This window comes from Dipodomys ordii, unplaced genomic scaffold (assembly GCF_000151885.1).
Source record: "Dipodomys ordii isolate 6190 unplaced genomic scaffold, Dord_2.0 Scaffold177, whole genome shotgun sequence".
NCBI lineage: Eukaryota > Metazoa > Chordata > Mammalia > Rodentia > Heteromyidae > Dipodomys > Dipodomys ordii.
In genome coordinates, this window is record NW_012267393.1 from 575,208 (window position 1) to 594,866 (window position 19,659).

General features: G+C 47.6%; 1 protein-coding gene across 3 annotated transcripts in view; it reads left to right on the top strand.

Moving 5' to 3' along the window:
• Acsl6 (acyl-CoA synthetase long-chain family member 6) overlaps positions 1–19,659 on the top strand; it is a 61,755-nt gene that overhangs the window by 19,209 nt on the left and 22,887 nt on the right. For 2 of the 3 annotated variants that reach the window (XM_013033796.1, XM_013033794.1), the window contains exons 3-11: positions 2,906–3,020; positions 3,699–3,763; positions 4,018–4,119; positions 4,606–4,705; positions 5,160–5,338; positions 6,406–6,438; positions 8,141–8,192; positions 16,733–16,806; positions 18,952–19,029. In XM_013033796.1, coding sequence (XP_012889250.1) covers positions 2,906–3,020; positions 3,699–3,763; positions 4,018–4,119; positions 4,606–4,705; positions 5,160–5,338; positions 6,406–6,438; positions 8,141–8,192; positions 16,733–16,806; positions 18,952–19,029 — 798 coding nt within the window. Of the gene's footprint in view, positions 1–2,905; positions 3,021–3,698; positions 3,764–4,017; positions 4,120–4,605; positions 4,706–5,159; positions 5,339–6,405; positions 6,439–8,140; positions 8,193–16,732; positions 16,807–18,816; positions 18,895–18,951; positions 19,030–19,659 lie in introns of all 3 variants that reach the window. The other variant, XM_013033795.1, reaches the window with a different exon arrangement.

The following is a 19,659-nucleotide window of genomic DNA, read 5'->3' on the forward strand; positions in this document are numbered from 1 at the left end:
AGCTTCTGCTTCTCATACTGGTTTCCCAGTTTGGTTTGTGGTTCTGTCATGAGCTTTAAATGTTATCATGAGCCTGGCACTGGTGGCTCACGTCTGTAATCCTAGCTACTCAGGAAGCTGAGATCTGAGGAATAGGTTCAAAGCCAACCCCAGGCAGGAAAGTCTATGAGACTCTTAGCTCCAGTAAACCACTAGAAAACCAGAAGTGGTGTTATGGCTTAAGCGATAGAGCGCTCGCCTTGAGCTGAAGAACTGAGGGATAGTGCCCAACCCCAGAGTTCAAGCCCCACAACCGATTCAGTGTGTCAGTGATGGATGGCAGACTTCTAAGCTAAAGACTCCACTCACATGATTTCATAACCTAGGGGTAGATCAGTAGGTGACAGGTAGGAGTTACCTTGGCAGGAGATCGCTGAATCCAACAAATGCTCCCAATTCTACTGTATGGGTGGGCAGGAAGATTTATGGAAAATTCTGGACAATCAATGTTATCATGACATATATACATTCTTGTGCATCTTGACTTCGCTCTTTTTTTTTTTGCCAGTCCTGAGGCTTGAACTCACTGTCCTGAAGCTTTCTTTTGCTCAAGGCCAGCACTCTAGCAAGTGAGCCACAGCGCCACTTCTGATTTTTTTCCTGTTTATGTGGTACTGAGGAATTGAACCCAGGGCTTCCTGCATGCTAGGCAAGCACTACCACTAAGCCACATGCCCAACCCTTGGTTTTTGCTCTTGCTAGTACATCTTGGTGGTCATAAACAGGGCAGTCTTTTGCTGGTGGGGAAGGCCAAATAGGGGTTTGGATCTCAAGAGTATCCTTTCGATAGGACTGATGTGTACAGAGGCACAAGTATGGATAAAACTCAGTTTTGATTTTTGTTTTGGGGTGGGGAGATGGTGACTTGTGTTGGTGATAGGCAGAGGAGAAGGGCAGAGTGATGATGAACAAAGTGGCCTTTGAAGCCGGGCGCTGGTGGCTCACGCCTGTAATCCTAGCTACTCAGGAGGCTGAGATCTGAGGATCGTGGTTCAAAGGCAGCCCGGGCAGGAGAGACCGTGAGATTCCTATCTCCAATAAACCACCAGAAAACCGGAAGTGGCACTGTAGTTGAAGTAGTAGAGCGCTTGCCTTGAGCTGAAGAGCTGAGGGACAGCACCCAGGCCCAGAGTTCAAGCCCCACGACCGACAAAAAAAAAAAAAAAGTGGCCTTGAGGACCAACAGTGCTGGGCTTGGAGCCTGGTATACCTTTGTGAGCTGTGTGGTTTTTGGCAGTTTCTTAATCTTCTGAATCTCAATGTTTTTGGTTTTTAAATAGGTTATCGAAAGAGCAGTTATTTCCTAAGGTGTGGTAAGGATCTGGTGTGATAAGAATAGTGTTTTGGTTAAGATAATAATTACTGTTCACCTGGAGAAGCCACAGGGCCCTCAGGGTGGATAGCATGTTTCATTTTGTTTTGTTTTTTTTGTCAGTGATGGAGCTTGAACTCAGGGCCTGCAATCTGTCCCTGAATTCTTTTTGCTCAAAGCTAGTGCTCTTTATCAGTTTGAGCCACAGCACCACTTCTGGTTTTTTGGTGGTTTATTCACAGAGGACCCTGTTATCCTAGTTACTAAGGGGGCTGAGATTTGAGGATCACAGTTCAAAGCCAGCCCAGGCAGGAAAGGCTGTGAGACTCTTATCTCCAATAAAACCACATGTGTGTCCTCCAATCTCCTCTGTCCCTGTCTTTCACTATGTTCTGTCACCTAGGTGCTAACTAGATGTGATTGGTATACTTCCAGCTTCCTAGTCTTGTTCTCCGGACTTATGCCCAGAATGTACTAGCCAAACAGAACTTTCCACTCCAAAACAGTGAAGAGCTGCTTGTGGTTTTGAGTTTGGCTGTTTGCTGTGTAGTGCACACAATATTTCCTCAGACTCAATGTTCCAAGAAGTGGTAGGCTCTGGGCCAGCCCAGGGTTGCTTAAATGGAACTCAGAGAACAGGCAGAGCTGTGATACAAGAGTTCTGGGTTTGGGAAGCCCAGGGAGAGATAGCAAGTTTGAAGTGGAAGAAGAGGTAGGAGAAGAAACTAAGTTCCTTCCCTTGCCTTGGAGTAGAGTTTGTTTGCATTTCCCACTCTGGATTCTGTACACACACACACCCCTCCCCCCACACACCTTTTTTGTTGTTGTTTAAGGCAGGACTCACACTTGTTAACTGATGCTTCCACTCACTGGCTGACACTCTGCCAGCTGAGCCACACCTCCAACCCTGGGTTGGTTATTGCTTTGATTGATTGATTGATTGATTGATTGATTGATTGGCTCCTCTGAGGGCCCAGGCTCACATTGCCCTACCTGCTCCCATTGGAAATAATCCAGCCTGTTCTCCCTTCACAGCCTCCTGGGCTTCTGTTTCTGGGAAAGGAAAGTACCTTCAGCATAGTCATCAACCGATTCAGCGTGTCAGTGCTGGATGGCAGACTTCTAAGCTAAAGACTCCACTCACATGATTTCATAACCTAGGGTTAGATCAGTAGGTGACAGGTAGGAGTTACCTTGGCAGGAGATCGCTGAATCCAACAAATGCTCCCAATTCTACTGTATGGGTGGGCAGGAAGATTTATGGAAAATTCTGGACAATCAGTATAGGCTGACCTGCTGTGTGAATTTTGTGTGTGTTGGATGTATGTGGGTGTGGTCTACAGGGATGCTAGGCCTGCCTGTGTGCATTAGCCAATTTTTAGGTGGATACGGATAGAGTGACTGCTTGTTGAGGTGTTCACAGGCCATGTGTGTGTGAGTGTACACAGAATACATCTCAGCCCTGACTGGGTAGACCAGGAGAGCATCCAGGGGTCCTATTCCTAACATCCGTTCCTGACTCAGACAGTTTCTCTGGCTGTGTTTGGCTTGTAGGACAGTGGTGGAGCCCGGCGGTCTGTGATCTGGGGTAGCTCTCAGTTGCTTACCCACTACTACGATGACGCCAGGACCATGTACCAAGTGTTCCACCGTGGGCTTAGCATCTCAGGTGAGCAGGACTGTGGAGGTGTGAAGGGGCTGTGGCAGACATCAGGCAGGTACAAGGGTGTAGTAGGTATGCAGCAAGGCGTCAGGCACAGGACATGTGCGCAGTGCTCAAGTCAGCAGAAAGGAACCACTCCTGGACCTCTTCCCAGCAGTCAAAGAAACAGCTTCCTTGTGTGGTGCAGGGCTAATCTTGGCTTTGCTTCAATTCTTGAACCTACTAGGTTTCAAAGCCTATCCTCCCTGCCTCCATGAACAGACCTGGGTGAGCTGTCAGGCCACTGACAGCCTTGGCTCGAACCTGAGCCTCTGACATGCCATGCAGTATGTTATAAGGTGAAGGGAGGTGGTCCCAGGCAGATTGCCACCTTAATCTGGTAATCCCCGAGTGTCTTGTGTCCTTTTGGGTCTGCAGTAGTAAAAGCTGTCACACAAGTCATACTGGGCACTGCATCAGTCCCCTTTCTAAGCCTGCTTAATCCCTGGGGAGATGTCATATCATGTCTTGTCGCCTGCTTTAGACCTTGGGCTACAAGCAGGTGAGGCAGGCATCTAGGGGGATGCTACTGGGCACATGGACACACCCAGTACAGGATGTCCATCCAGGTGCCTGAGAGGCAGGAGCAGGTGGCATAGCTACCAGTCTTCCTCCCTGGCACAAGTCCTGCTTGTCTCTCTGCAGGGAATGGGCCCTGCCTTGGCTTCAGGAAGCCCAAGCAGCCTTACCAGTGGCTATCCTACCAGGAGGTAAGTGATAGAGACCACGCCCCCACCCTGTCCACCCAGGCATACCTGGCACTCGCAGGTAGGGGCCTGTGGACACTCGGATGGGCTTCAGAGGGTCATTTGTAATTTTTCTGGCCTAGACAGGCCAACTCCTGTCAGCAGTCTTGGGGGATTCAGCTTACCTGGGTGGGAGGCAGGGAGGTCTGTCAGACCTATAGAACTCTCCTGTGCTGAGAGCCTGTTTTCCTCTCATCTCTCCCCACATCTGTGTATAGGTGGCCAACAGGGCCGAATTTCTGGGTTCTGGACTTCTCCAGCACAACTGTAAAGCACAAACAGATCAGTTTATTGGTGTTTTTGCACAAAATCGGCCAGAGGTAAGAACCTGTCTTGAGTGGTTTTAAGAGCTATCTATGGAGTAGGGTTGGGTACACAAAACAGTCTTCCCACCCTTCGTAGGGTCTGGGACGAAAGGGGAAAAAAAGGAAACTCAAGGGCCATATAGCACCCCCTTTCCCCTTACCCCCAGCATTGCTCTGCATCAGCATTAGACACTCCATCCAACATCCATCCATATTGTACCCAGTCCAATAAATAGCTGTCCTTCAAGCCACACAGGGCCTAGAAGTGCTCCTGGCACTGTTTGGACCTGACATCCAGGAGTTAGAGAAGTCCATGGGGCAAGTGCAATCCGAAGGCTGTGGATGAGCAGGAATGACTCATTTGTCTTATGGAATCCTTGCTTTATGTAGAGATTCAGGCATAGGGTCTAAAGTAGGGACTGTGGTCTCTCTGAACCTGTGGGGCAGCACAGTTCTTTTTCTTATCTCCTTTTTCCCCCCGCTGACCTTTTGTTTCCATAGTGGATCATTGCAGAGCTTGCCTGCTACACGTATTCCATGGTGGTGGTCCCACTCTATGACACTCTGGGCCCTGGGGCTATCCGCTATATCATCAATACTGGTAAGCCCCACTGCCCCTCCCTTCTGACACTGACAACCAGTCCTACCTGCCTCTGAGCTGAATGTCAGAGAAAGCACTTCATTTCTGAGCTCAGAAAACACTAAAGGCACCTGGGAATTCCTTCCACAGGGCTGGGATACCAAAAAGCCTCTGTACAAACCTCCCATAGGCTGTGACATTCTAAGGCATCCTTGTTGGTGGTGTTAAACACTCTAGACAGACCTAGGATGACAGACCCAAGCTTGAAGCAAAGCAGAGGCATCCACTGCAGGAGTTTCCCTGGCCTTCTGCCCTTAGTTCCATGACACATGCCTGAGCATACAACACATGACCCCCAAAGCCTGCCTGACATGTTTTTCTACGTACATGCTGTGGCACACACGGTCCACGGTGTGGCTGCCTAGCACATGCTGATCAAAAGTCACAGCCGGACTCTTCCTTGATGGTCCTGCAGCGGGCATTTGCACCGTGATTGTGGATAAGCCACAGAAGGCAGTGCTTCTGCTAGAGCATGTGGAGAGGAAGGAGACTCCCGGGCTCAACCTGATCATCCTCATGGAGCCATTCGACGAAGCCCTGAGAGAGAGGGGGCAGAAGAGTGGGGTGGTCATCAAGTCCATGCAGTCTATGGAGGTAAGAGTCCATGTCCAGGCTGTTTGCTGGGCCATAGCTGACTGAGTTAGAGCTGCTGGTTATTTGCCCCTCTTCTGCCTTGGATCAGCATGTATCTGTGTCAGGACAAGGCAGGCTTTGTCGCGGGGGGGGGGGGTGGCAGAAGGAGGCATTGAAGAAAGGCCTGGAGTCTGGAGTTGGTGCATCCAGCCATCCTTTAATAGAAAGCTCTGACTGGCACCTCTAATAGCATCAAGCACAAGCAGGTGGACAGTAGTACCAACCTGGACGTCATTCCCACAGCCTTTGGAGCCTATTTGTGTCCAAGGACTGTAGCCATGAGTTCCAAGAATCTTGGAAAGGTTCTTATTAATGAGACCCAACTAATAGGACCCAGCTCCCCAGCAGCCAGCAGAAGTGATTGTGCTGTTCTTGACCTCCCTGAAGACAACAGGTTGGTGGAAGCTTGTGGCCTGTTAGGGGAGTACAGGGCATCCTGGCCGCTAGGGTCTCAGTCCCTGCTCAGTAGCAGCTGGCCCACAGTATTATGCTCTGCTGAACTTGGGTACTTGTGCCCAGCAGCTATTCTCATGCCTACCTGTCCCCTCCTCACGGTACCCATAATACCTGTGCAATGGCACCCCTTCGCAGCTTACACAGACACACCTGTACAGGCAGGCCTCCCTTGCCTGTCCCTTGGCACTGAATGCCCATAGACACTTAGATCACAAGCCTGTTCTCAGCCCAACATGTCCAAAACTCATTGGCATGTGTACATCTGGCCTCTCTCTGGGCCTCCAGGCTCCCTGTATAAAATGAGGGCCTACCTCCCTCATTCCCTCCTTCCTTCTTCCCTTTCTCTTCTCCCTCATCTCTCTCTCTTTTTCTCTCTCTCTCTGTTTGTCTCTCTCTTTCTGACCTTGACTAAGCAGTGCCACTCAGATGATATTTGCCATGTCTATATAGGTAAGGTGTCCTGACCTTGTGGGTTGGTACAAGAGCAAGACCTACTGTGCTATGTAATGTTCAATTGATGAGAACTTTGAGCTTTTTTTTTTTTTTTTCAAAAAAGTATGTTCTTCTTTTAGGATTGTGGCCAAGAGAATCGCCAAGCTCCTGTGGTAAGCTGATCTTCTAATAGACCTTTGTTGAGCAAGATGATCAGTAGGACCAGAGGCCCTTGCTGTTCACAGGGCTCAGGAGAGAGACCAGACAAGCACCTCCTTGTTAGTGAGCCATCTGTGCTCGACTCAGGAATGTCTGTTTAGTTGCCCAGAACTTCTATGGGCTGAGTGCCCTGGAAAGGACCTGGAACAGGAGTCAGATGTTGGGAGAGAGACAAAGCAGTAGCCATTCCAGGCTACCTTTGGTTCTCTAGTAACTTTTTCTTAGGAAAGTCTTTTTTTTTGGTCAGTCATGGGGCTTGAACTTAGTGCCTGGGTACTATTCTGAGCTCTTTTGCTCAAGCCTAGCACTCTACCACTTTGAGTCACAGTGCCACTTCTGGGAAGTCTTATTTTTACCTCCTCAAATGTACTAAATTCCCCAGAGAGTATGGTCTGGAAAGAAGCAACAACAGAACCAGAAATGGATGTCTGGGCCTACTGGTCTGTGGCATCTAATTTTTGTTCCTCGTCGGGCTGCAAACTTTCCTGTGTGCCAGCCTCATATATAGTGCCTGGAGTTGAGTCATAGCTGTCCCTTGGGTTGGACCATGAAGGTGGTTCTAGTTTCTAACAAGGCCTCCGGTCTCCAGGTGTTCTGCCAACTCTCCTTCCCTTCTAAGCGTCACCCTCCCTGCTGAGCTTCCTCACTAATAGGCAGAGTAGATCTCAGCCCTTCTTCTCAGGGTCTCCTTTGTACCCTTATGTATTTGTCTACTTATATATGCAAGGCTTCAGCCATAGAGAACTGCCCTCTGACTTTCAGCATGTCTCCTCCACCTCTGTGCCTACGCACAGGCTTAGTCCTCTCCCAGAGAGGACTCATGGGCTCACTCCCCTCCCTAACTTAATCTGAAGAAAATTTTGTTCATCTTTTCAACTCACCTCATGTGTCATCTCTCTCTGTTCAGACCAACTATGTGGGCTTCTTCCTGGTAACCCAAGCAAGGGCCATGTGCCCAGTACCAGGACAAGGGTCTGATACAATCGTCTTGGGGATGCAATGGACTCAATTACTGAGCCTCATATGTTCCTGAGACTAACCTCAAATGTTTGGGAGAAAATAACCAACCGTGAACCATGCTTATTAGATAGGTAAGGTCTTCAGTAGAAACCTGGATATGGCCTTTGTAGCCCAACCTCATCCTGAGAATTTAGCTCAGACTAGAGGAGGGCGAAGCAACAGGAATGTGTCAGGCTTGTGGAACCTGTCTGTACACTCCACCTCTTCCCCCCTTTTCTTTTCTTTCTTTTTTTTTTGTGTGTGCCATTTCTGGAGCTTGAACTCATGGCCTGAGCACTCTCCCTGAGCTCAAGGCTAGTGCTCTACCACTTGAGCCACAGCTCCACTCCAGGCTTTTTGGTAGTTAGTTGGAGATAAGAGTCTCATGGACTTCCCTGCCAGGACTGACTTTGAACTGTGGTCCTTGTATCTCAGCCTCCTGAGTTGCTAGGATTACAGGGATGAGCCTCCAGCGCCCAGCTTTCCCCTTTCTTGAGAGCTCACCTGCCCACCTTTCCAACTACCACATGCACGGGCATTCATGCACACCCAGCAATACCCATAGCCACATCACTCACCTCAGTACAGACATGGGGCTGGTCCTGGTATCTTTGGCCCTAGGGTCTTCCTAACACACACCTCTTCTCATTCCTCTAGCCCCCGCAGCCTGATGACCTCTCCATTGTGTGTTTCACTAGTGGCACAACAGGTAAGTAGAGTTGCCCAGATGACTACTATGGTCATCTATCTTCACCTTTTCCTGGAAGCCTAGCAGTTGACTCCCAAGAGCCCATAGTGCCTCTATAAGATAGGCTGAGCCTTGCCCTCGCCTAGCTCCATGTGTTCGCACCTTTTGCTAGTGCCATTGCCTGGCACTAGACAGGACCCAGGTGACCAGCTGCAGATGGACAGTGTCAGACGGGACATGTAAACCTTACGCTTCCCAGAGCTGAGCCAGTAGAGCCCTGGGTATCTAGACCACATGCTGGGGTAAGACTTTTCCCACAGCAGTCATTTCTTTATGGGAAACACCTGTCACTCCACTGTTTCCTGGCCCTGCCTCCCCACCAGGAACTGGGAAAGGGATATGGCATTTTGTGTCTCTGAGAGGCTAAGTTTGAGTCTCATCTCCACACTTGCTATGAATCCATCACTCATTCTCTCCGCCATCACTGTTCTCAGTTTCTCACCTATGAGCGGGATGGTTAGGTGTCAGGTGAGAGAATGGAGCAGGATACAGGTGGGCAGTGCAGGTGCTGTGCAGCAATAGGCATGACTGTCTTGAAGAAATGGCACAATCTGTGCGTGGCACCAACCATGGGATGCACACATAGCATGAGCAGAGACAGAGTGGACATGAAGCCTATGGTACAGGCACTGTACTTTGCAGTTTCTAGGGGCCCGCCCCACCTTCTCAGTGTGCTGCTAGGGCCTCAGCTGAGTCTTTGGGGTAAGCAGCTCCACATTGAGCCTGCCCCAAGTGGACACGAGCAAATGGAGGTCTTAACAGTTGTGCCTTAGCTGCGCGCCGGTGGCTCATGCCTGTAATCCTAGCGACTCAGGAGGCTGAGATCTGAAGATCACGGTTCAAAGCCAACCTGGGCAGGAAAGTCCATGAGACTCTTATCTCCAGTAAACCACTAGAAGTGGTGCTGTGGCTCAAGCGGTAGAGCGCTCGCCTTGAGCTGAAGAGTGCAGGGACAGCGTCCAAGCTCAGAGTTCAAGGCCCACAAGCGACAAAAAAAAAAAAAAAAAGAGTTGTGCCTTGTTCTCAGAACTCCCCACCAAGTCTTTCTGCCACTGTCTGTCACTCTTGTCTTATCTGATGACTTGGGAAGTTACTTGCTTTGTCCTGAATGAGCAAAAGGTTTCCAGACTTTCTCCAGACTAAGGGCTGGCCTGCCTGATGACAGTTCTGGAGGTCCCCACACACGCCCACTATAAAAACAGCCTCTAAGAGATTTGGCTGACCTTTACCCAGCTCCAGAATCCAGATTCTCCATGTCAATGGATCATGAGAAACATGGCTTTATTGAATGGAAATGGATTTTTGCTATTCAAGTTGGCTTAAGGATTTTTTAACCATACTCAGAAAAGAAATAAAACTTACTAGAAGTTGATATATCCAGAGCTAGTCCAGTTTAAAAATACCCTTCAGGCTTACATTGCACTTTAAATAAAGCTTTCCAATGTTTTTGTTGTTGTTCGTGGGGCTTGAACTCTGGGTCTGGGCACTGTCCCTCAGTTCTTAAGCTCAAGGCTAGTGCTCTACAACTCAGCCACAGTTGCTACTTCTGGTTTTCTGGTGGTGTATTGAAGATAAGAGTCTCACAGACTGTCCCGGCTGGCTTTGAACCATGATCTCAGCTCTCAGCCTCTTGAGGAGCTAGGATTACAGGCGTGAGTCACCAGGCCCAGCTTTTGTTTGTTTTATTTTTTTCCGGTTGTGAGGCTTGAACTCAGTGCCTGGGCGCTGTCCCTGAGCTCTTTTTATTCAAGGCTAGTGCTCTACCATTTGGAGCCATAGCTCCACTTCCAGTTTATGAGTGATTAATTGGAGATAAGAGTCTTACAGGGACTTTTTATGCCCAGGCTGGCTTTGAACCATGATCCTCAAACCTCAGCCTCCTAAGTAAGTAGGATTATAGTCATGAGCCACCAGCAGGGTTTTTTTTTTGTTGTTTGTTTTGTTTTTGGTATGAGTTTCATAGTGATAATATTTGGGGGAGTATTTCACTGCTGTGACCTTTAGCTTTGGACCTCTGCCTTCTACGAGTGCCTTCAAGGCTTTTACCATGCTACTTGGTCACACATGATGCCCTACACCTAGGAAAAGACTTCCAAAAGTAGAAATGTGCTGTTCTGGCTAGAGAGGACAGACGTCATGTCCAGTATCTTCCAGACTGATTGCCAGTCAAACGCTGAGCTGTCCTACGCAAGCTCCGTGCAGTGGAACGGAATGCATGGAGCCTGGAAAATGAGTTGTGATTTAGAGTCCCAATCCTGCTGTGGCTGTTGCTGGGACAGAGCTAGGGCAGTAATAGACCTTTGGCCCAATATCACCCTGCCAGTGGATTTCCTTGGCTTTAGAATAAGCCTGGGCTGTGCTTCTTATATTCATTCTGTTGTCAGCTTGTCAGCCACATGTGTCCTTGGCATCACAGCTGAGGTTGCATGCTGGCTTTTAGCCTGATCAGGGCCACATTGTTCTTCTGATGAGCAAAGACGGAAATTATGATCTCAATCTGACATTGGCCCTCGATTCTGGTGGAATTATTCTAGGAAAGTTTCCTTCTAGCATGTGGTAGATACCTCTGAGGAAACCTAAAATAAGCTAGTGTTTTGGATCCCTTAGCCATGCCAGGAAGACTCAGGAGGGCTGGGTGCCAGTGGTTCACGCCTGTAATCCTAGCTACTCAGGAGACTGAGATCTGAGGATTGTGGTTCAGAGCCAGCTCGGACAGGAAAGTCCATGAGGCTCTTATCTCTAATAAGCCACTCAGAAGACCGGAAGTGGCAATGTGGTTCAAAATCTAGAGCACTAGCCTTGAGTTGAAGAGCTGAGGGACAGCACCCAGGCCTAGAGTTCCAGCCCTACAACCGACAAAAAAAAAAAAAAAAAAAAGACCCAGGAGGAGGAGAGAGATTGTTCTTTGTATCTAGGGCAGATATATGGTTAATTGTGCATTTCAAAGTAACCATTAGCCAGCAATGAATCTGAACCTATCTCTCCAAACATTTTAGGAAACTAGATTCCTTAAAAGCTGGTTAAGATGCTGTATCCTTAGGAGTTTTGTCATTTTCCTTCCAAAGATGAAAAGCAGTGGTCTTGTGAAGCACTTTCTCCTCATTTTGTGTCTTTGACATTTTTTAGTTTGTATGTATTAATTCTGTGTGTGTGTGTGTGCGTGCGCGCGCGCGCGCCTTAAACTCAGGGCCTGGGCACTGCCACTGAGTTTTTTTCCTCAAGGCTAGTGCTCTGCCACCTGAACCACAGCTCTAATTCTGGCTTTTGTTTTGGTGATTATTTAGAGATAAGAGTCTCAGGGACTTTCCTGTCTGGGCTGGCTTTAAACCGAGATCCTCAGATCCCAGCCTGTTGAGTAGCTAGGATTACAGACGTGAGTCACCAGCTCCCAGCCTTTGCTTGTTCTTCTGAGCACCCACTGTCCAGCACTGGATAAGAGAGAGCCCACATGACATGTATGTGTTCACAAGCTCACAGCCCACATCATCAGGCAGTTGCAGTACAATTTGGTTATTACTTGAGGGTCTGCATGCAGGCTGCATGGGGTACCCTGCCAGTGAGATGTCGGATCAGCAGGACACAAAGGATTCCTATAGAATTCCAATCTAGCAGAGTCCTAAAGGGTCAGTAGCTGGAATAAAAGATAAAGAGAGAAAAGGGGGTTCCTAAGAGAGGGAACAGCATAACAGTGACAGCATGCCCAAATAATCCATAGCAAGACAGAATATTGCTGTGAAGGCAGATTGAGTGAGGAAAAGCATGAGCCAGGAGCCGGCCCAGCCTGGAAGTGCTGTATGTGAAGAATGATGGCACAAGAGTTCCCAAAAGAGCCAGAGCAGAAGCAGTCAAGAGAACGCAGGACAGAAGCTGTCAGCACTGTGCGGCTAAGTTGTATCCAGAGGATGTGTGAACATTCTGCATTGTGCTGGAGAAGGAAAGGCTTACCAAAACTCACTATAATTGAATAATTGCTGCCATCAGTCATTGTTTGGGCAGGAACTGAATTGAGCTTTTTTTTTAAATCAATAAAGACAACTTTCTCTCAAGATCCTCAGACCTTCCACACTGAGGTAATGTTAGGTGTGAGGAAGCCAGCCAGCCTCACAGATCTAAAGTTCTGTGTATGGCAGTGGGCTCTTGTTTTGTGACAATCCTGATTCCATATCTGCTATCTGGGGCAGGAGGGGAGGAGTGTTCATTTAAAAAACAATTACTGAGATTGATTACATAAATTTCACAAATTTCACAGTATTGTGGGATAGTGATACTTAGTTAAAGTCATAAACACATTTTAACCTTCACAAGGCAAATTGTCATCATCGTGGTCTATAATGTTTGTGAATTCTATGAGCTATTTCTTCCGCATTCTTTCCTTTCGCTTAGTATATAAGCTGTTCCCTCTTTCCCTCTCATTCCCTCCATCCCATCCATCGCTGCCCTTGAGTTGCTTAGTTCGTTTTCATCAGTGTCCAGTGCAGCTGATGGGCCCCTCTGTTGTATATTTTCCTGTTTCCCTCTGATTCTGTGTTCTCCTCCTAGCTTCCCTCAGATGTGCCTGTATATATATATATATATATATATATATACACACACACACATATATAAATATAAATATATAAATACATATGTATATATACCATATATGAGGTCAAGAACATGGAGTCATTTAGAAATGATATGACAAATTGAGTGTAGGTCCTTTGTTTCTTGAGTCCTGTTTACTTTGTCATAACATCCACATATCAGGGAGACCATGTGCCGTTTGTCTCTCTGCTTTTTGTTTGCTTTTTTTGTTTTTTTTTGGATCCAGTCATGGGGCCTGAACCCTGGGCCTGGGCGCTGTCCCTCAGCTCTTCAGCTAAGGCTAGCGCTCTACCACTTGAGCCACAGCGCCACTTCCGGCTTTTTTCTTTTTGCTTATGTGGTGCTGAGGAATCGAACCCAGGGCCTCTGGCATGCAAGGCATGCGCTCTACCACTGAGCCACCTTCCCAGCCCCTGTCTCTCTGCTTTTGGCTTACCTCAGTCAAAATGATTTGTTCTAGTTCCATCCCTTTCCCTGTTTGGGGGGGGGGCGTTCTTTAGAAACTTCTAGAAACCTGAGAATTCATAGGTAAAAGTTATGAGACGACCCTGAAAATATTTTGTGGGCCCCAGGAGTTTTGTATCTTAAGAGACAATTGGTGGAAATGTCTTAATATGGGCCTGGGTTTGAGGAAGTGCTGGAATTAAAGGACAGGTAGAGGTAAGATAGTCTTTCCAAAATGAAGGCACTTTAGTAACTACCTATTATAAAAATATGACCTTTTAAAATTATGTGACCTCTTTACTCCCAGAATCACCTCTATGTTTTGGCAGTTTAGGGAGATCTATTTTTGTGTTTGGTCCTGGGGCTTGAACTCGGGGCCTGGGTACTCTCTGAGCTTTTGTGCTCAAGGCTAGCACTCTTACCACTTGAGCCACAACTCCACTTCCAGCTTTTTTTTTGGTGGATAATTGGAGATAAGAGTGTCACAGACTTTCCTGTCCAGGCTGTGTTTGAACGGCGATCTCAGATCTCAGCTTCTTGAGGAGCTGAGATTTACAGGCATGAGCCACTGGCATCTGGTTCACCTCAATAGTTGACAGTGTGGGTGATGGTGTATTTCTTCCACCGTACATCTTGGACAGAGGAAAATATCAGTCTATTGAATTCAAAGATGGAGTTGTGGCTGCTGCTTTGGTCTCTACCAAATGGGTCACCAAAAAGTTGATCAAGTATGTCTCATGGGATATAATTATGATAGCTATTTTATTTTTGATAGTCATGGGGCGTGAACTCTGGGCCTGGGCACTGTCCTTGAGGTCTTTTGCTCAAGGCTCATTCTCTACCACTTTGAGCCATAGCTCTACTTTCAGTTTTCTTGTGGTTAATTGGAGATAAGAGTCTCATGGGGACATTAATATCCAGCCTGGCTTTGAACCACGATCTTCAGATCTCAGTCTCCCAGTAGCTAGGATTACAGGCGTGAACCATCAGCACCTGGCAGCAAGTTTTTGTCTTCTCTGTTGCTTTCTACTTGTTCAGTAAATGTTGACCTCCCTCTGCTTCTGAATAAAAATTTAGGTATCTCAGGCATTTCTGATCTGGTTTTTTTTGTTTTGTTTTTTTGGGGGTTTTTTTGGTACGGTCGTGGGGCCTGGGCGCTGTCCCTCAGCTCTTCAGCTCAAGGCTAGCACTCTACCACTTGAGCCACAACGCCACGTCCAGCTTTTTTCTTTTTGCTTATGTAGTGCTGAGAAATCGAACCCAGGGCCTCATGCATGCAAGGCAAGCGTTCTACCAGAGCCACCTTCCCAGCCCCTGTTCAGTTTTAGGCAATAAAAAGTCCCATGGTATACATCATAGTCTTATTTCAGAATCAAGTGCTGATCCAAACCTAGGAATCTATAGTCTTCATTGAGATCTCTCTCTCCCTGAAGCAGGTCCTGTTTAGAGCTTAACAGTGAGGAAGTGGTATCCCTTTCCTCTTTCCTGTATTGCTGTTTCTCCCCCTCCTCCAGCTTGCTAGAAGAGCCTTCTGACACACTTGAAGTAAATGGCCTTACAGGGAGATGGTTTAAGGAACGTATCTGTCAGTTCTCCTCCCCCACATACTCAAAGCCTCATTCTTGCTAGGCAGATGCTCTACCTCAAAGCCACTGCTTTGGTTGTTTTTTGTTTGTATGTGCCGATACTAGAACTTAAACTCAAGGCCTGGGTTTTGTCTGTTACGTGTATGTGTGTGTGTACGTGCACACGCGCTTGTGTCAATCCTGAGGTTTGAACTCAGGGCCTGTCCCTGAGCTCTTTTGTTCTCAGCAACTGGCATTCTACTGCTTGAACCAAGCTCCATCTCCAGCTTGTTTTAAAAAAATAATATTTGAGACCAGGCGCTGATGGCTCATGCCTGTAATCCTAGCTACTCAGGAGGCTGAGCTCTGAGGATCACGGTTCAAAGCCAGCCTGGGCAGGAAAGTCTGTGAGACTCTTATCTCCAATAAACCACTAGAAAACCGGAAGTGGCGCTGTGGCTCAAGCGGTAGTGTGCTCACCTTGAACTGAAGAGCTGAGGGATAGCGCCCAAGCCCAGAGTTCAAGCCCACGACCGACCAAAAGAAAAAGAAAGAAAATGATATTTGATTTTTTGGTGATTAGTTGGAGATAAGAGTCTCATAGACTTTTCTGTCCCAGGTGGCTTCAGCCTCAATCCTCAGATCTCAGATTTCAGCCTCCTGAGTAGTTAGGATTACAGGTACAAGCCATCAGTGCCCAGTTGTTCCTTAGCTTTTTTACTAAAGGTTTGTGCTCTACCATTTGGGCCACAGCTCCACTCCCAGCTTTTTACTGGTTAATTGTAGATAAAAGTCTCAGAGTTTCCTGCCCAGACCTGCTTTCAAATTGCAGTGCTCAGATCTCAGCCTCTTAAGTAGCTAAGATTGCAGTGTGTGCTACCAGTGTCTGGCTTGCTTTGATTTTTAAGATAAGGTCTCACTTTCTACCTGGGTTGGCCTGGTTGTGATCTGCCTGTTTTTGCTTTCCCACATTGCTGATTGATTTAATATTTCCTGGGTAAGTTCTGCAGGTGAATCTGATCCCCTCCTTTTGGAGTTTCATACCTACTGTATCTGCTGCCTCAGTGGGAACATCTAGTTTAACATCTGTTGTACCGAGATCATGTCCCTAATCCTTATAGCAGGCACCCCTGTGAAGTGGGCACGATTGTCCTTGATTTAGAGGTAAGGAAACAGAGAGGGAGGGGGGGAAGCAATGGCCTGCTGACATGCTGGCTATAAGACTAGGATTTGAGCCATATCAGACATACAGAAGCAGTATCAGGGCTGTGTTCAGCCAGATGTGAAATGGTGCTCCCTCTGGCCTTGTGCCCATCTTTGACCCGACCCCAACCAAGTCTCTATCCTGTGAGTCATGGTCAATGACCTCACTTCCTCAAGGTTCCCAAAGACCAGGCCTCATGATCACCCTTGAAAAGTCACATTCAACAAAGCAAGAGTATGTCCCATCTCTGTCAATGAGCAGACAGAAATTGCTGCCTCTCTGGCCGGGCCTGAGCCTGAACCTGGAGGTTTTCAGTGAATCAGATGTATCCAAGCAGACACAAAGCAGCCTAGAGCAGCGATGTATGTTGAAGGAACTGGAGGCCCAGGGCTGGGCTCTGAGGGAGGCAGGAAAGGCTAAAGTGCAACAAACGGTAAACACTTCAGCCTTTAAGACAGTCCGCCTGTTTAGCCACCTGCCTTCTGGTCCCAAGCTGCCAAGAGCCTCCTGGTGGTCTTAAAGGGTCTATCAAGTGGAGGTTCCTAGATATAGCATTCATCTTCTTGGATCTCCAGGGTAACTGAGGCCAGGTACCAGAGACTTGGAGGCCAGCCTGGTGTCTGGCACTGCTGGCCTCTGGCACAATTCTCAGGGAGTGGTCCTTTACCTCCCAACTAATGTCCCTTCTTTCCATCTGTTTTCAGGGAACCCCAAAGGTGTGATGCTTACCCATGGGAACGTAGTTGCTGATTTCTCCGGCTTTCTGAAAGTGACAGAGGTGAATAAAGTAAACTTACTACATGCAGGTGTCTCTTTGAGGATAACCTCAAGTCTTAGAGGGGTTTTAAATGCTGTTTCTTCTTTTCTTTTCTTTTTTTTTCTCCTCCCCTGATCAAATCTGGGCTGCCAATAAGAGGCAGGAGTTTCTGTACTCAATAGAGCAATTGCATTTGACAGCCACTTCTAACCTCAGACACTGGTTGAGTTTTCTGCTTGTCTGATTTTCAGTTGACACACATCTCATAATGTCACCAAGGTTGGCTTTGAACTCATGATTCTCCTGCCTCAGCCTCCCAAGTGCTGTGACAAAGGCATGCACTACCATGCATGGCTTTTAACCTCAAACAGTGAAATGACCAATACTCAACAAACATTCAGTTGATTTAGAGTGCTGAGATCGCAGAAAAGCATGTGAACCTGATTTCCTTTTTTTTAAACTTCAAAAATTGAGATCCCTTTGCTTTTGCATGGGTCCCTTTAATTAAAACAAGTAATCCTTGTTAACTTGTTCTTTAAGGAGGCCAGGGTTTAATTCAGTCATTTTGTGTTTAAGGACTACTAGAGTCTGAGAAACAGTGGCAGCTGCTGATTTATAAGGCTATACTTACAGGTAAATGTAAAGTCAAAAAAGCCATATATCTTGGCCTGACAAAAGTACGTTAGTGTTTATGACAGGCTAAGAAAGAAGGATCTCCCCGGGACTGGTAAGTAGATTCTGAAGTTGCCTTCAGGAGAAAACAAATTATCTTTCCATTGAAACCAGGCCTTTTCTCCCTAGTAGAGACTCCCTCTTGCATGCTACATGGCATTATAAAAGATACACCCTCAGATGTTTAGATTCATTGCTGGAAAACTGGTGGTTGAGTTCAGATTATGAACCATGAGCCATGTTTCCAGGCTTTGTCCAAACAGGACCAAAACAGGACAGACCAAGAGAGCATACTTCGGTGACAAAGCAAAAAAGCAGGCAGGCTCACAAAAGCTGAGCCTCCTTGTGCAGGCCTTTGCCTGGTCAGAGCAACCCGTTTCTAGGGTTAGACCCAATTGTAAGACTGATTGGGCTGGCATTCTGCCCAGGCTGGTGGGTGTAGCTGGCCTTGTTTTCATGTTCTTTTTTTTCTTTTTTTTTGTCAGTCGTGGGACTTGCACTCAGGGCCTGGGCACTGTCCCTGAACTCTTTTGTTCAAGGCTAGTGCTCTACCATTTTGAGCCAAAGTTCCACTTCCCATTTTTGAGTGGTTAATTGGAGATAAAGAGTCTCTTGAGAACTTTGCTGCCCAGGCTGGCTTCGAACCATGATCCTCAGATCTGAGCCTCCTGAGTAGCTAGGATTACAGGTTTGAGTCACCAGCACCTGGCTGGCATTCTCCTTTAAAAGCCCTGATTCCCAGCTGTGGCTTGTGAGGCCAGGTTCAGCTACTTTTGTCTGGGGCTTGGGTCTCCCTGTCTCACCACCACCCACAGTTGACATAGGTGTAGGGCTCTATGGGCCTCCTTCTCCGGAAGCACTAGAAAGTGCTGACAGACTAGGACCCTCTGACTTTTCTGCTCAAGTGGCCCCAAGAGACTGGGGTTAGGTTCTACCATTGTGGGGAGGCAGGGAGGGGAGCCAGGCTGGCGCCGACTGACTGCAAGTGAGGTGCAGGCCCCTCCTGAAAGGAGACTTCCCTGCGGAGCTCGGCTCTGCTGGTTTATATGTGCTTCATGTGGCTCTTTGCTTCTGCAGATAACTCAGACCCACTGGCGCTGCGACCTAACACTCCGCTTCCTATGCTGCCCTCCCTTTCTCTCTGCACCATCCTCTCCCTCTCCCCATCCCTCTCTGGCTCTCATTTTATTTTTTCCCCTCTCATCTCACCTTTCTGTCCCACCCTCCCTCCCACTCCCCATCCCCCCTCTTCCTGTTCGCCCATCCAGGATCATTTTTCTCTTTATTGTTTTATGACTCTCTTGTTGTCTTCCTGTCAGTGTTTCTTTCCTTTCTGTCTCCCATGCCCATCACCTGCAGAAAGTGATCTTTCCGAGACAGGACGATGTGCTCATCTCCTTCCTGCCTCTGGCTCACATGTTTGAGAGAGTGATTCAGGTAAGACGCCCACCTGACTGATTGGGACTTGCCTGGGCTCCTTCTGTTTTCTTGCAGAGTCAGTGGGCTCCCACTTGTGCGGATGTGCACTTTTCCTATTTGCCTTTAGCACACATGTTTGAGCGAATGGTGCAGGTAAGGCCCTGGCATCCAGGAGGCACAAGCCATGCCTAGAACCCATAATCCTGTTAGGGTGTCACTTAACACTAGTAGCGTGAAGACTAAAATACCCTATCTTCAGAAAGTACCACAGAAGCCAGGGGGAATCCAAAGACCTTGGCACTTGTCCTTCCTGGCAGCATCGTTCAGGGAAGACCCCACAGGCCTGCTGTGTCTTGCTGAAGGACACACTCAGCTGGTAGCCACCCCTGCTAGTGGCAACTGCTCTAAGAGCCTTGCAACTTTGCACAAGTGCTTTGCCATCCAAGCTCTGTGCAGTAAGTACTTCTCTATGTACAGCCAATAGGCTTCTGTTTTGTAACTCTCGTAAGAGAGCAGTAAAGTCAGGGTATCAGATTGTCATGGCTCCTCAGGCTGCAGATGGGGGCTGATGGTATGTTGACTCAGAGACAGGCCTTGTGGTAGTGCAGAGTGAGTGAAGGGCGGAATCCATATCTGATTATTGGAACAAAGGATTTGCTGTTCCTGTGTCACAAAAAGAACCATTTTGAATAAGCAGCATTTTGTTGTTGTTGTTACATGTTTGTGTCAACAATAGGGTTTGAACTCAGGGCCTAGGCACTTGTCCCTTTTTTTTTTTTTTTT